Source organism: Blennius ocellaris (genome assembly GCF_963422515.1).
Source record: "Blennius ocellaris genome assembly, chromosome: 15".
Lineage (NCBI taxonomy): Eukaryota > Metazoa > Chordata > Actinopteri > Blenniiformes > Blenniidae > Blennius > Blennius ocellaris.
The window spans coordinates 161,351-176,526 of record NC_137664.1 but is presented as its reverse complement, the minus strand read 5'-3'; the positions used below and the strand labels follow the sequence as shown (position 1 = coordinate 176,526).

General features: G+C 52.6%; 3 protein-coding genes across 4 annotated transcripts in view; all 3 read right to left on the bottom strand.

Moving 5' to 3' along the window:
* The window catches only part of slc31a1 (solute carrier family 31 member 1), a 5,784-nt gene extending 4,328 nt beyond the window's left edge, over positions 1–1,456 (bottom strand). For both annotated transcript variants that reach the window (XM_080510326.1, XM_080510327.1), the window contains exon 1: positions 1,318–1,456. The gene's annotated coding sequence lies outside the window, so the exon portion shown is untranslated. The remainder of the gene's footprint in view (positions 1–1,317) is intronic.
* Positions 1,457–3,143: 1,687 nt separating this feature from the next.
* On the bottom strand, positions 3,144–4,996 carry atp6v1g1 (ATPase H+ transporting V1 subunit G1). Its single transcript, XM_080510219.1, has 3 exons — positions 4,789–4,996; positions 3,764–3,864; positions 3,144–3,670 (listed from the first exon to the last, which is right to left on the bottom strand). Exons 1-3 carry the CDS (start codon positions 4,868–4,870, stop codon positions 3,497–3,499), a joined length of 357 nt encoding a protein of 118 aa, XP_080366345.1. The 5' UTR covers positions 4,871–4,996; the 3' UTR covers positions 3,144–3,496.
* An 8,451-nt stretch (positions 4,997–13,447) lies between these two features.
* Positions 13,448–14,323, bottom strand: ppp1r3b (protein phosphatase 1, regulatory subunit 3B; the record flags this gene model as incomplete). The annotated part of the gene is made up of 1 exon (XM_080509833.1): positions 13,448–14,323. The coding sequence occupies one exon, from the start codon at positions 14,321–14,323 to the stop codon at positions 13,448–13,450; it is 876 nt and encodes a 291-aa protein (XP_080365959.1).
* Between the last annotated feature and the right edge of the window lie 853 nt (positions 14,324–15,176).

Here is a 15,176-nt window from a genome sequence, read left to right as displayed (position 1 = left end):
GCCCCTGCAAGTTAGCCTGTAGCACTTAGCACGGCCCCTGCAAGTTAGCCTGTAGCACTTAGCATGTCCCCTGCTGCAGGGTTATGGGTCAACTCTCATGGATGTACGTCTCCTGAGGTCCCCTCTCCTCCCGAGTGCTTGGAAGCAAGCGATTGATCAATATATTAATTGATCGCTGCAATTTGATGCCAGTGCCACCAAAATGCACGATTTCTCACGATCATTAAAGACCCACCACCCGAAAGTCGAACTTTACCCCGAGAAATAGCTTCTATAAACCCCGTTTCCGTGACGCTTCGCCGGAAAACGCAGCGTTTGTGCCTCTTCGTTTCAGAAAACGTTCAGCTTTTAACGCAACGGCGCTCTGGAGACGGACGTCTAATTTACCCGCCAACAGTTCTCACGTTGGTTGAAACGAGCCGGCGGTGCTAATTTTAGCCCTGAAGCCACTCGCACACACACGAAGCAGAAAACAATGGGCTTTTAAACAGACCACGAAATTGTTATTATTGTCAAAATGTAAGTATGGAGTCCCGGGAGAATGGGGACTGAGAGTGATGACGTCATAGAGCAAAGCGTGGTTCTGATTGGCCCCCTGTTACCTGTTTCCTGTTCCACCTGCTCAGGCTGCCGGTAAAGACCTCAGAGAGCAGGACTAACCGGAACAGCTCCTTAAGATCCAGAAATCAGGTCAAATTAAAAGTTTACTTCCGACTGACCGGGGAAAGTACTCTTAAAAGCATTTTATTATTTTCTTATGAAAGCTTTCCAGTCTTTAAAACTCTCCTATTTCTACTGCAGCACGTCCAGTGTTGTTGTTGTTGCCCCTGGAGGCTTCCTCATCCTCCTCCTGCTGTTTTCTCTCTCAGCCTCATTGTTCTCAGTTTATTTTTCGTCTTTCATCCAGATACACGGTTAACTCGGGTCAGCACACACACACACACACACACACACACACACGTCAGGACTTTTGTTCTCAGACCGTGCGTGCACGCGCTGCCCTGTGATTCCGCGTGCACGCGCCTCCCGGAGTGTCCACGTCCTCCAGCCGGCGCTCGGGTCCAGCTGACACAAACAGCGGAGCTCCGCGGCCGGTGGGCCTCCGACGGCGGCCGAACGTACCCGAACACACCACAACACCGACCCGCCGAGCGGGGGGGTGCCGCCGGGGATCTCCGGCTTCGGTATGAGACCGAACGTCTTAAATCGTGGATGTTTTCGACGGGAGTCCGGCGCTCCGGCGGCGGGGAGGCTAGCTGTGTAGCCGCAGAGGTCACTGACAGTTCAAAACACCGCGAAAAACACGAGCCGACTCACCCGGAACCTCCCGCGGCGGCTTCTCGCTTCTCGCTTCTCTTCTCCTCCGCGGAAAAAAAAAAAGCGAAGCTGGACGGAGAACCGTGAGACGCGCGACGGACTGGAGACGAGAAGGGAAAAAAAGAAAGAAAGTCGCTTCAACTCCACTCCGCTCCGCCACCGCGTCGCTCAACGCAACGTCATCACGTTTTTAACGATAGGGGCGGGGCCTGGACCTCAATTCAGGGAGTGAGCGCAGCCCGGTCGCCATCTTGGATGAGGACGTCCTGCAATAGTTCGTCCGAAACACTGTGTGCGATGTGCATCACGGTTTCACTTCAGGATGATTTTTATATGGAAAAAAATAGATTTTTAATACTAAGATAGTTGGTTAATAATGTTAAAAATAACTCTACAAATAAAGTTGGACAAAATAAAAAACATTTTCCAAATGTATCACCAGATATTTCTTATTTTATATCACCCACTTGTATGTTTTAACTTACCATATTTTTGCACTGGTTTTTCTGTCTTACTTGCACTATTTTACCTTGTTTACTGTTTGGCACATTTCCCACACAACCAATTCCTCGTACTGTGTAAACTACACATTCCTATTCTATGGAATCACAATCAACAATCATACTAATACTAACATATATTTATAAAATATATGAATACAGGCCACAGTGTTTTGTATTGCTGCTGCCTTTTTCCACATATATAGTTAGATAAACATAGATAGATTCAGGGTTGTCGTGTCGCAGCTTACACTCCGTCACAGCACGCACGTACACACACGCACACACACACACACACAGGTCAGGTTGACATTGTTCAAAGTACCCAGAGAAAGGCCACGTAAGCACATATACCCTGCCCAGTCCATACACATCTGACAAAGGTCTCCGCTGTGACCTTAATACCTAACTTAATCAGTACCGTTACAGTCCTCATAAAGTATTTTATTGCGAGAGGTCACATTCCCAAGAGCATCCTGGATCATGAGCACGTGTGGGCTGAAGCCAAAACGAGGAAAATGTCACGAAAGGTCAATGAGTTGCGATTATCTCAACCGTGTGAAAGTACAGGAGGAGGCGGTCCTCGAGGCGGTCCTCATCCAAGATGGCGGCCACGTCCCTCCAGCAGCAGCTGAGTACTTACTTCTACACATAAAGAAACTTCAACCTACTTCATGTCCACTTCGTGTCTACTTGAATCCACAGCTGGGACCAATCAAAAAAACGTGCTGTGACGGAGGGGGCGGGGCTTCGGCGTTCGTGGGGAAAAAAGCATCACATGATGCGCACATGACTAACTTCTCTTTTACTTCTACATTCTACTTCTACTAATTCAGAAACACTGAATAATCACGAGTCCGTGTGAAAAACTGATCCGAACGACTCAAATATCACAAATGAAATACAAGTTTATACTAAAGTAACTTTGATTGTGGGGATTACTAGGTGACCTCTGACCCCCCACACAGAGCGTGTGTGCAGCTGATTAGAACCAAGTACTCAAGAGTAAAGAATATTTGAAGTTTCTAAGTTTGGTCTTTGAAGTGAACTTTTGCGTTTCGCCCGGGACCTTAGAGACAAATAGAAGCTTCAGACCGCGCTGATGGCGCCACCTAGCGTCGGAAATACCCCTCACCAGGCTGGAGCACCACGAGGAAATCAGTTCTCCGACTTTCCTGAAGTTTATTTTTGAAAGCAAATTTTTTTTTTTATTACCCCAAAAATTCTCTAACTCTTTAAAAATAAATTTCTTCAGACTGAGGTGCCGTTTCCACGACAACGGAGCTTGGTAGTTTGATAGTTGATGGTCACCATGACAACAATCCGTCCATCGACACATCGAGCCAATCGGCTTTATTATATTCAGAATGTCACGTCACATTGGTCACAAACAACAAAACACGAAGCCTCTCGGGCCTTCAGCCAATCGGGCGCGAGCTGTGAGGGAGCGGCCAATCAGGAGCCGCCGCCCCCCTCCCCCACTCTGCGAGCTGATTGGCTGCGGCGTGAGCAGGCTGGATATTCAAAGACATCAGATTGATAAATAGTAAACATCAGCACAGTAACACCGACGGGAACGGGGGGGGGGGAAACAGGAAGGACGTCTCCCGTGTCGGGCCCCGCCCCTCCTCCAGACTCCTCCCACACCCCCCCCCCCCGGGGCTCCGCCCCTCCTCCAATCAGCCGGCCACGCGGTAGTTGGCGTGCAGCTCCGGCTGGATGTCGCAGACGCGGCGCAGCAGCTCGCCCAGCACCGTCTCGCGGTTGCCACGGTAACTGGCCTGGATGCGGCCCATCCGCTCGACCGTGTCGCGGTCCACCTCCACCGCGCTGTTACCATGGGAACCCAGCGCCTGTTGGGGGGCAACAACATGCTCATTAGTATCCAACACGTGACCTAAAGTCTAAAGCCCGAGAAGGGAGGAGGAGCGGCGGACGGTGCGTACCGCCGCCTCTTTGGTCTTGAACTCTTTTTCTCTTTGCAGACGATATTGTTCAATTTCTGCCTGAGCTTCTTCTTTAGCCTGCTTCAGACGACGGTTCTTCCCTGGAGGGAGAGAGAGAGAGGTGTCAGTAAAGAGAGAGGTCAGTAGAGAGAGAGAGGTCAGTAAAGAGAGAGAGGGAGAGAGAGAGAGGAGTCAGTAGAGAGAGAGAGAGAGAGTGAGGTCAGTAAAGAGAGAGAGAGAGAGAGGTGTCAGTAAAGAGAGAGGTCAGTAGAGAGAGAGAGGTCAGTAGAGAGAGAGAGGTCAGTAAAGAGAGAGAGGGAGAGAGAGAGGAGTCAGTAGAGAGAGAGAGAGAGAGTGAGGTCAGTAAAGAGAGAGAGAGAGGTCAGTAAAGAGAGAGAGAGAGAGGTCAGTAGAGAGAGAGAGGTCAGTAAAGAGAGAGAGAGAGAGGTCAGTAAAGAGAGAGAGACACGTGATGAAGAGTCAAGATGGAAAAAGACACCAGTTTGCTCTGTTCATCACTTCCTTTCTGAAGCACACACACGCACGCACGCGCACGCACACACACACACACACACACACACACACACACACACAATTAGAAACTGAGGGAACGCGACGAATCCCCAAGTGATTCTCGCGGTGTGTCGAAATAATCGGTTCCCCTGTTACCTGGTGACCGACATCCTTGACGGTCCCTCGTTAAAAAAAGCCCCCCAAAAAATCCGTAGCTCTTCCGGGGGAAAAAACGCCGTTTTACCGCGTGAACAATGAGATTTCCGGTGTTTTTGGAGCTGTTTTGACGGCTGCTGCTGTTTCAGAACCAGCGGCGGCAACATGGACGCGACACGAGCAGGTCACCAGTTAACACGGACACCACTGCATCCGAAACACCGGCGCTTCGCCGCAGCAGCAGCTTCTCCCGGTTTCCCCCCCGCCTCCCCGCGGCCTTGGGGTGTTCACGAACCGGTATCTGGACCGGACCGTCCCGGTACCTGGACCGGACCGTCCCGGCTCGGTCTACTCACGTTTGCGGGCCTCGGCCACCTTCTCGGCCGCTCGCTTCTCGGCCTGCAGCAGCTGCTGGATCCCCTGAGACTGGCTCGCCATGGCGGGGAGCAGAACCGGGAGTAGAACCGGGAGTAGAACCGGGAGGAGAACCGGAGCAGAACCGGGAGCAGACCTGCAGGCAGAACCGAAGGTCGACGGAGGACTTGACGTGTTTTCCTCAGTGAGCCGCAGTCAGCTGACAAGACGTCACGACCGCCTGTCACGTGACGATCAGCGGTGGGCGGGGCGGAACAGTTTATTGCTTTTTTCCTTTTTGTTTCTATGTCATTTTTCCAGATTTTCCCGTTTCTAATAAATCAATAGTTTAATCATTAAAATGTGAAAATTGGTACTTTTTAAAATATTGAACCTTTTTTTTAATTCTGATTCAAGATGAAAACGCGAAGGTCTCTTCATGAGTTACTTGAGAAAGTTTCATTTATTATTTATCTTCTGCATCTTTTGATCCAACTCATGTGATGTGAAAGATGCGGTGGCCCTGAAGTGCAAATCACAACAATAAATCACGAAGCACAACAACAAATTGAAAAACACAACAACAAATTGAAAAACACAACACAAATGTAAAAACATAACAACAAGTGAAAAACACAACAACAAATCATTAAACACAACTGCAAATCGAAAAACACAACAAATTGAAAAACACTAGTGTTGTGTTTTCCAATTTGTTGATGTGTTTAGTGATTTGTTGTAGTTTTTTCATTTGTTGTTGTGTTTTTTAATTTGTTGTTGTGTTTTTCAATTTGTTGTTGTGTTTTTCAATTTGCTGTTGTGTTTTTTCATTTGTTGATGTGTTTCGTGATTTATTGTTGTGTTTTTTCATTTGTTGTTGTGTTTTTCAATTTGTTGTGTTTTTTCATTTGCTGTTGTGTTTTTTCATTTGTTGTTGTGTTTCGTGATTTGTTGTTGTGTTTTTTCATTTGTTGTTGTGTTTTTCAATTTGTTGTTGTGTTTTTCAATTTGCTGTTGTGTTTTTTCATTTGTTGATGTATTTCGTGATTTATTGTTGTGTTTTTTCATTTGTTGTTGTGTTTTTCAATTTGTTGTGTTTTTTCATTTGCTGTTGTGTTTTTTCATTTGTTGTTGTGTTTCGTGATTTGTTGTTGTGTTTTTTCATTTGTTGTTGTGTTTTTTCATTTGTTGATGTGTTTAGTGATTTGTTGTTGTGTTTTTTCATTTGTTGTTGTGTTTTTCAATTTGTTGTTGTGTTTTTCAATTTGCTGTTGTGTTTTTTCATTTGTTGATGTGTTTAGTGATTTGTTGTTGTATTTTTTCATTTGTTTTTGTGTTTTTTCATTTGTTGTTGTGTTTTTCAATTTGTTGATGTGTTTAGTGATTTGTTGTAGTTTTTCATTTGTTGTTGTGTTTTTTCATTTGTTGTTGTGTTTTTCAATTTGCTGTTGTGTTTTTTCATTTGTTGATGTGTTTAGTGATTTGTTGTTGTGTTTTTTCATTTGTTGTTGTGTTTTTTCATTTGTTGTTGTGTTTATCAATTTGTTGTTGTGGCTTGCACTTCAGGGCCACCATAGAAAGAAGGTCTCACACACACACGCACGAGGACAGTGAACTGGACTCAGAAACGTTTTATTTTGAAAATATCTCCAAGCACCGAGCTTCTCCCGAAGCTCAAAGGTGAGCCGCCGCCCCCTGCTGGCGCTCTGAGGGAACACAGAGGAAACGTCATCAGCTGGTTTCTGCCTCACAGTCATTCTACTCAGACTCTGAGGAAGCTCCACCTACAGGTGGGAGGCGGAGCCTATCGGCGCCGCCCAGTGACGTCACGTAGGAGCTTACCTGAGCAGGTGAGCGTCAGGGTGGGGACGGACCCCCTGGACGTGTGGAGGACGGCGTCCCGGAGGTCGTCGCCGGCCTGCAGGCGGTCCACTCGGACCCGCCACGCCCGGTCGGCGGGCAGGTCCAGGCTGCGGCCCACGGACACGGCGGCGCCGCAGTCCAGGCGCTCGCAGAACGCCGCCTCCACCTGCAGGTTCCAGACGAGGACGTGCACCTGCCGCCACTCGCCCAGGTGTCTCACCTGCAGCGTCCCGGCACAGCGGCTGGCTCCGCCCACCAACCGGACCGGCTCTGCAGAGAGCAGGAAGTGAGGGGCGGAGCCACAGGTAAGGATCCAGGAGGTTCTACCTGAGCAGGTGAGTCCAGCCTCACAGAGACAGTAGAACCTCAGTAGAACCTCACAGAGACAGTAGAACCTCAGGAGGACGTCAGGAGAACCTCACAGAGACAGTAGAACCTCAGTAGAACCTCACAGAGACAGTAGAACCTCACAGAGACAGTAGAACCTCAGGAGAACCTCAGTAGAACCTCACAGATACAGTCAAACCTCAGGAGAACGTCAGGAAAACCTCACAGAGACAGTAGAACCTCACAGAGACAGTAGAACCTCAGGAGAACCTCAGGAGAACCTCAGTAGAACCTCACAGATACAGTAGAACCTCAGGAGAACGTCAGGAGAACCTCAAAGAGACAAGAGAACCTCAGTAGAACCTCACAGAGACAGTAGAACCTCAGGAGAACCTCAGTAGAACCTCACAGACACAGTAGAACCTCAGTAGAACCTCACAGAGACAGTAGAACCTCAGTAGAACCTCAGAGAGACAGTAGAACCTCAGGAGAACCTCAGTAGAACCTCAGTAGAACCTCACAGAGACAGTAGAACCTCAGTAGAACCTCAGAGAGACAGGAGAACTTCAGGAGAACCTCAGTAGAACCTCACAGAGACAGTAGAGCCTCAGGAGAACCTCACAGAGACCAGCAGGTCCTACCTGAGCAGGTGAGTCCAGCAGCTCGTCCAGGTGAGCAGCTGCTCCTCGCGGAGGCGGAGCGTCTACAGTCCAGCAGAGCAGACTCGTTGCCTCCACACTGGAACCCGGGGCTCCACGGGGGAGTCTGCAGGTCTCCATAGAGCGCCCCCTGCAGGGCGGAGGGAGCCCCGCAGCCCAGCTCCCGACACACCACCTCCGCATCCTGCAGGTCCAAGTCGGCTTCACACACTGAGGACCAGCGCCGGTCCGACGGGTCGGTCTTCACCTGCAGTCTGCCTGAACACTGACTGGAGCCGTTCAGCAGCCGGACCGAGTCTGCAGGAGACAGGAGAACCTCAGGAGAACCTCACAGAGACAGTAGAACCAGGAGAGTCTACCTGAGCAGCTGAGCTTCAGGCTTCCGGAGAAGTTCCCCGATGTCGAACAGTTGCTGAAGGGCTCCGCGGAACCGACACAGCCGGTGTCGGTGAACCACACCGGCTGCTCCGCCGGCTGGTCCTGGTGCCCCGCGGACACGGGAGAACCGCAGTCGAGCCACCGGCAGAACGCCACCGCCGCCTGCAGGTTCCACAGGAAGCTGTACGCCGGTCTCCACGTCCTCAGGTGGTACACCTCCACCGTACCGTCACAGCGGCTGGCTCCGCCCACCAACCTCACCGGGCGTTCAGGTTCTGAAGACACAGACGGTCATCGGAGAGAGACGGTCATCCGTACCATCCCGTGCCGTCTCATCTACTACCATACCGTACCGTCCCGTACCGTCCCGTCCCGTACCGTACCGTCTCATCTAGTACCATACCGTCTCATCTAGTGCCATACCATACCATCCTGTACCGTCCCGTACCGTCTCATCTAGTACCATACCGTACCGTCCCGTACCGTACCATCCCGTGCCGTCTCCTCTAGTACCATACCATACCGTCCCGTACCGTCCCGTACCGTACCATCCCGTACCGTCTCATCTAGTACCGTACCGTCTCATCTAGTGCCATACCATACCATCCCGTACCATCCCGTACCGTCTCATCTAGTACCATACCGTCTCATCTAGTGCCATGCCATACCATCCCGTAGCGTCCCGTACCATCTCATCTAGTGCCATACCATACCATCCCGTACCATCCCGTACCGTCTCATCTAGTACCGTACCATCTCATCTAGTACCATACCGTACCATCCCGTAGCGTCCCGTACCATCTCATCTAGTACCATACCGTACCATCTCATACCGTAACATCACCTGCTGTCCCTTTATTACTTTCCCGTACTGTACCGTCTCATCCCGTACCGCCCCGTTTCATCCAGTACCGTACCGTGCCATACCGCGAAGTGGAAACAAGCCTTCTGGAGCCCCGCCCCAACACAAATCGCACCTCGTCTACGTGGATTGCGATAGACTCTACGATGTTAGAATTGTTGTTTGTGGCTTCAGCAGCGTGGATTTATGAACTCTGACGACTGCAACTGAACGTACGCCAGCGGCAGCAAAGCTAGCGGAGACTGAAACGCTTGCTCACGCAGGTTAAGCAGGTCCTACCTGAGCAGGTGAGTCCAGCAGGTCCTACCTGAGCAGGTGAGTCCAGCAGGTCCTACCTGAGCAGGTGAGTCCAGCAGCTCGTCCAGGTGAGCAGCTGCTCCTCGCGGAGGTGGAGCGTCTACAGTCCAGCAGAGCAGACTCGTTGCCTCCACACTGGAACCCGGGGCTCCACGGGGGAGTCTGCAGGTCTCCATAGAGCGCCCCCTGCAGGGCTGAGGGAGCCCCGCAGCCCAGCTCCCGACACACCACCTCCGCATCCTGCAGGTCCAAGTCGGCTTCACACACTGAGGACCAGCGCCGGTCCGACGGGTCGGTCTTCACCTGCAGTCTGCCTGAACACTGACTGGAGCCGTTCAGCAGCCGGACCGAGTCTGCAGGAGACAGGAGAACCTCAGGAGAACCTCACAGAGATAGTAGAACATCAGTAGAACCTCATAGAGACAGTAGAACCTCAGTAGAACCTCAGGAGAACCTCACAGAGACAGTAGAAACTCAGGAGAACCTCAGTAGAACCTCACACAGACAGGATAATCTCAGTAGAACCTCAGGAGAGCCTCACAGAGACAGGAGAACCTCAGTAGAACCTCAGGAGAACCTCACAGAGACAGTAAAACATCAGTAGAACCTCAGGAGAGCCTCACAGAGACAGGAGAACCTCAGTAGAACATCACAGAGACAGGAGAATCTCAGTAGAACCTCACAGACACAGTAGAACCTCAGGAGAACCTCAGTAGAACCTCACAGAGACAGTAGAAACTCAGGAGAACCTCAGTAGAACCTCACACAGACAGGAGAATCTCAGTAGAACCTCACAGAGACAGTAGAACCTCAGTAGAGCCTCACAGAGACATTCGAACCTCAGGAGAACCTCACAGAGACAGTCGAACCTCGGGAGAACCTCACAGAGAGAGTAGAACTTCAGGAGAACCTCAGAGAGACAGTAGAACCTCAGGAGAACCTCACAGAGAGAGTAGAACTTCAGGAGAACCTCAGAGAACATCAAAACTGCAGCAGCTTTAGTTTAGCGGAGCAGCAGGTTTAGTTTAGTGGAGCAGCAGGTTTAGTTCAGCGGAGCAGCAGGTTTAGTTCAGCAGAGCAGCAGGTTTAGTTTAGCGGAGCAGCAGGTTTAGTTTAGCAGAGCAGCAGGTTTAGTTCAGTGGCGCAGCAGGGTTAGGTTAGTGGAGCAGCAGGTTTAGTTCAGTGGAGCAGCAGGGTTAGGTTAGTGGAGCAGCAAGTTTAGTTCAGCAGAGCAGCAGGTTTAGTTCAGTGGCGCAGCAGGGTTAGGTTAGTGGAGCAGCAGGTTTAGTTCAGTGGAGCAGCAGGGTTAGGTTAGTGGAGCAGCAAGTTTAGTTCAGCAGAGCAGCAGGTTTAGTTCAGTGGCGCAGCAGGGTTAGGTTAGTGGAGCAGCAGGTTTAGTTCAGCAGAGCAGCAGGTTTAGTTTAGCAGAGCAGCAGGTTTAGTTCAGTGGAGCAGCAGGGTTAGGTTAGTGGAGCAGCAGGTTTAGTTCAGCAGAGCAGCAGGTTTAGTTTAGCAGAGCAGCAGGTTTAGTTTAGCGGAGCAGCAGGCTTAGTTCAGCAGAGCAGCAGGTTTAGTTCAGTGGAGCAGCAGGGTTAGGTTAGTGGAGCAGCAGGTTTAGTTCAGCAGAGCAGCAGGTTTAGTTCAGCAGAGCAGCAGGTTTAGTTTAGTGGAGCAGCAGCTTTAGTTTAGTGGAGCAGCAGGTTTAGTTCAACAGAGCAGCAGGTTTAGTTTAGTGGAGCAGCAAGTTTAGTTCAGCAGAGCAGCAGGTTTAGTTTAGTGGAGCAGCAGCAGGTTTCCAGAACTTTGGAATGAAATAGTCCGTTGGTTGGGTTTGACCGGTTTAACCTGGTGTGTGTGTGTGTGTGTGTGTGTGTGTGTGTGTGTGTGTGTGTGTGTGTGTGTGTGTGTGTGTGTGTGTGTGTTATTGCCTACCTGAGCTCCACAGCAGCAGCAGCAGCAGGTGAAACATGTTCAGGTGTTCGTGTCTCTTCTTCATCTGACGGTTGAACGTCCTGTCGCCAAGAGGAGGAGGATGATGAAGATGATGATGATGATGATGATGATGAGCAGCAGGTCAGTAAACATGTCCACTCCTCCATTTGGACCCTGGTTTGATCCACTGACCTGGTTCCAGATGTTACTTTATCACTATAAACTGTTTGACTTTGTTACGACACAATTTGTGTTTGTCTTCGTACTGAACAAACAAACCAAACACGCAGCGGAACCATCCACCCTGACCACCAGGGGGCGCTGTGGCCTCCTGACCACCAGGGGGCGCCATGGCCTCCTCACCACCAGGGGAGCCATGGCCTCCTCACCACCAGGGGGAGCCGTGGCCTCACCACCAGGGGGCGCCGTGGCCTCCTCACCACCAGGGGGCGCTGTGGCCTCCTCACCACCAGGGGGCGCCGTGGCCTCCTCACCACCGGGGGGCGCCGGGGTCTCCTCACCACCAGGAGGAGCCGTGGCCTCCTGACCACCAGGGGGCGCCGGGGTCTCCTCACCACCAGGGAGCGCTGTGGCCTCCTCACCACCAGGGGGCCCAATGGCCTCCTGACCACCAGGGGGAGCTGTGGCCTCCTCACCACCAGGGGGCGCCGTGGCCTCCTCACCACCAGGGAGCGCCGGGGCCTCCTGACCACCAGGGGGCGCCAGGGTCTCCTCACCACCAGGAGGAGCCGTGGCCTCCTGACCACCAGGGGGCGCCGGGGTCTCCTCACCACCAGGGAGCGCCGGGGCCTCCTGACCACCAGGGGGCGCCAGGGTCTCCTCACCACCAGGAGGAGCCGTGGCCTCCTGACCACCAGGGGGCGCCGGGGTCTCCTCACCACCAGGGGGAGCTGTAGCCTCCTGACCACCAGGGGGCGCCGTGGCCTCCTCACCACCAGGGGGCGCTGTGGCCTCCTCACCACCAGGGGGCGCTGTGGCCTCCTGACCACCAGGGGGCGCCGGGGTCTCCTCCCCACCAGGATGCGCCGTGGCCTCCTCACCACCAGGGGGCGCCGTAGCCTCCTGACCACCAGGGGGAGCCGTGGCCTCCTCACCACCAGGGGGCGCCGTGGCCTCCTCCCCACCAGGGGGAGCCGTGGCCTCCTGACCACCAGGGGGAGCCGTGGCCTCCTGACCACCAGGGGGCGCAGGGGTCTCGCCACCAGGGGGAGCTGTGGTCTCCTCACCACCAGGGGGCGCCGGGGTCTCACCACCAGGGGGAGCCGTGGCCTCCTCACCATGGGGGGGGGGCGCCGTGGCCTCCTGACCACCAGGGGGCGCTGTGGTCCTTTTCCATTAAAGTCTAAAGCATCGTCATGTTTGTCTCATTGTAGCATCTTCAGCGGCTGGCGGCGGGAGTCACCAGTTAACAGGGGCACCAGTGAAACCATAACACCGGGCAGTGAAGCAGGAGTGTAATAATCCACATTTTGTCACATTAATAAGTTAATTTATTTGAGTCGATATCGAGTCCACATCATATCAGGGGGCGACTACTTGTACCTGACGGGGAAGAGCTCAGATGGCTCCGCCCACTTTACAGTGGAACTATGATGTAATGGCGTTAAGATCTACAGACTCTTCATACAAGAAAACATCATTGATTGTTAATTAATATTAAATGTCATTTGAAATGGAGAAACAAACCACAACGAGCAAATGAAGCTAAAAAGTTTATTTTTATTTTTCATCATTTTAAAAACAGACTTAATTAATTAACAAAACTTTTAAAAGTGGCAGAAGACCCGGACTCGGACCCGGGTCCCTGCGCCGGAGGCTCTCCGGGCCCGGCAGCTCCGTCCCGTCCCAACGGTGACCTTTGACCTCGGAACTCGTCGGGCGTGTCTCGGTCCCGGTCCCGGGTCAGCAGGTCTGGAACCCGCCAACGTTCAGAGTCCTCCACAAAAAAAAAAAAAAAAAACTTCAGGAAACTCATGACGCTTCTGGCTCCGCCTCCCAGACCGGACCCAGGTGAGCGTGACCCTCCCCCCCCCCCGAGCGGACCGCCGCCTAACGGCTCACTCACAGTGTGTGCTTCAGTGCAGATCCAGAATCCCTGGCGGGTACCGATCTGGTGACCCAGACCTCAGCTGGGCTAAGCCCCGCCCCCTCCAAAGTGGGGCTGAGCTGGGCTAAGCCCCGCCCCCCGAAGCTGGGCTGAGCTAAGCTTCGCCCCCTCCGAAGCTGGGCCGAGCTAAGCCCCGCCCCCTCAGTAGTCGAGCTCAGCTGGGCTAAGCCCCGCCCCCTCAGCAGTAGAGCTCAGCTGGGCTAAGCCCCGCCCCCTCAGTAGTAGGGCCCAATGTTCTCGTAGCCGGCGTAGCTGGGCCAGTCGGGCAGGATCCCGTGGGAGCAGGTGGGGCTCCCGTAGCGGTCCCAGTGGATCCCCAGGTCGCCGGGGTCCGGACGCCGGCCCCTCCGCGCCGACGACCACACGATGCTGTAGTTGTTGCCGTGGTTACTGTCCCAGTGCTCGCGGCCGCCCACCACGTAGCGGACGGCGAACTCGACGCGGCGGTGCGGCGGCGGCAGCTCGGCGGGCAGCGGCACCTCGAAGGAGAAGGTGTCGCCGCAGGCGCCGGGGTAGGCGTCGCGCACGTAGTCGCAGTCCACGTCGGTGTGGCTGCCCCAGGCGTCGAAGGTGACGCGCAGCGCCACGCGCTTCTCGAAGGACACGTTCTTGACCTTGACGGTGCCGGCGAAGGCGCGCTCCTTCAGCACGCAGCGCTCCAGGCTCACCAGGTTGGCCTCCAGGCTCCGGCGGAACAGCAGGTAGTCCGACGACGGCTGGGCGAAGTCCAGCTCCAGCTGGTCCTGCGCCGCCGCCGCCGCTAACGCTAGCGCCGCCGCCGCCGGGCGTAGCGTCTCCCGCACGGCAGCGGGGATGGCGATGGGGTCGTCCAACTGGGAGAAGACCTTGACGCGGGTCAGCGCCAGGCCGTGGCGGTCGGCGAACGTCACCCGCTTCCCAGCCTGGGTGGCGGCGGCGGCGGCGGCGCCGGGGCGGGCGGGACAGTCGAACCGCAGCGGCGGCGGCGGCTGGCGGGGCGCCGCCAGCAGGAAGTCCTCCTTGGAGAGGCACAGCGGCATGTCGATGGGCATGGCGGTCTCCCAGAGGCTGAAACACAGGACACCGTCATCTTCATCATCTTCGTCCAACATCAAAGCAAACATTAAAGTTCAAAGTCTGGAAGAAACTTTATGATCTTTAAAGTCCCAGTGAAATGAAAAGTCGACCTCCAAAACTCTCTGGCTGTCGCTTCTAGGGACATTTTTTATGCTAACTGGCTCGAAGATAAAATGTTAAAACACGGCAATCTGCGAGAAAATAGCCGATAAACGGCGCTATTTCCTCTGCTGGGCGGAGCTTCTGACAATAACAGAGTGACATCACGAGTTGTGCACACGCCCAAGTTGTGTTTACATTATGGAGGATCAGAGTTTTGACCATGTCATGTTCTATGGTAGTTTCATAGTAGTTTGCCATGTTCTATGGTAGTTTCATAGTAGTTTGCCGTGTTCTATGGTAGTTTCATAGTAGCTTGCCATGTTCTATGGTAGTTTCATAGTAGTTTGCCGTGTTCTATGGTAGTTTCATAGTAGTTTGCCCTGTTCTATGGTAGTTTCATAGTAGTTTGCCATGTTCTATTTTAGTTTCATTGTAGTTTGCCATGTTCTATGGTAGTTTCATAGTAGTTTGCCATGTTCTATGGTAGTTTCATAGTAGTTTGCCATGTTCTATTTTAGTCCCATAGTAGTTTGCCATGTTCTATGGTAGTTTCATAGTAGTTTGCCATGTTCTATTTTAGTTTCATTGTAGTTTGCCATGTTCTATGGTAGTTTCATAGTAGTTTGCCATGTTCTATGGTAGTTTCATAGTAGTTTGCCATGTTCTATGGTAGTTTCATAGTAGTTTGCCGTGTTCTATTTTAGTTTCATAGTAGTTTGCCATGTTCTATGGTAGTTTCATAGTAGTTTGCCATGTTCTATTTTAGTTTCATAGTAGTTTGCCATG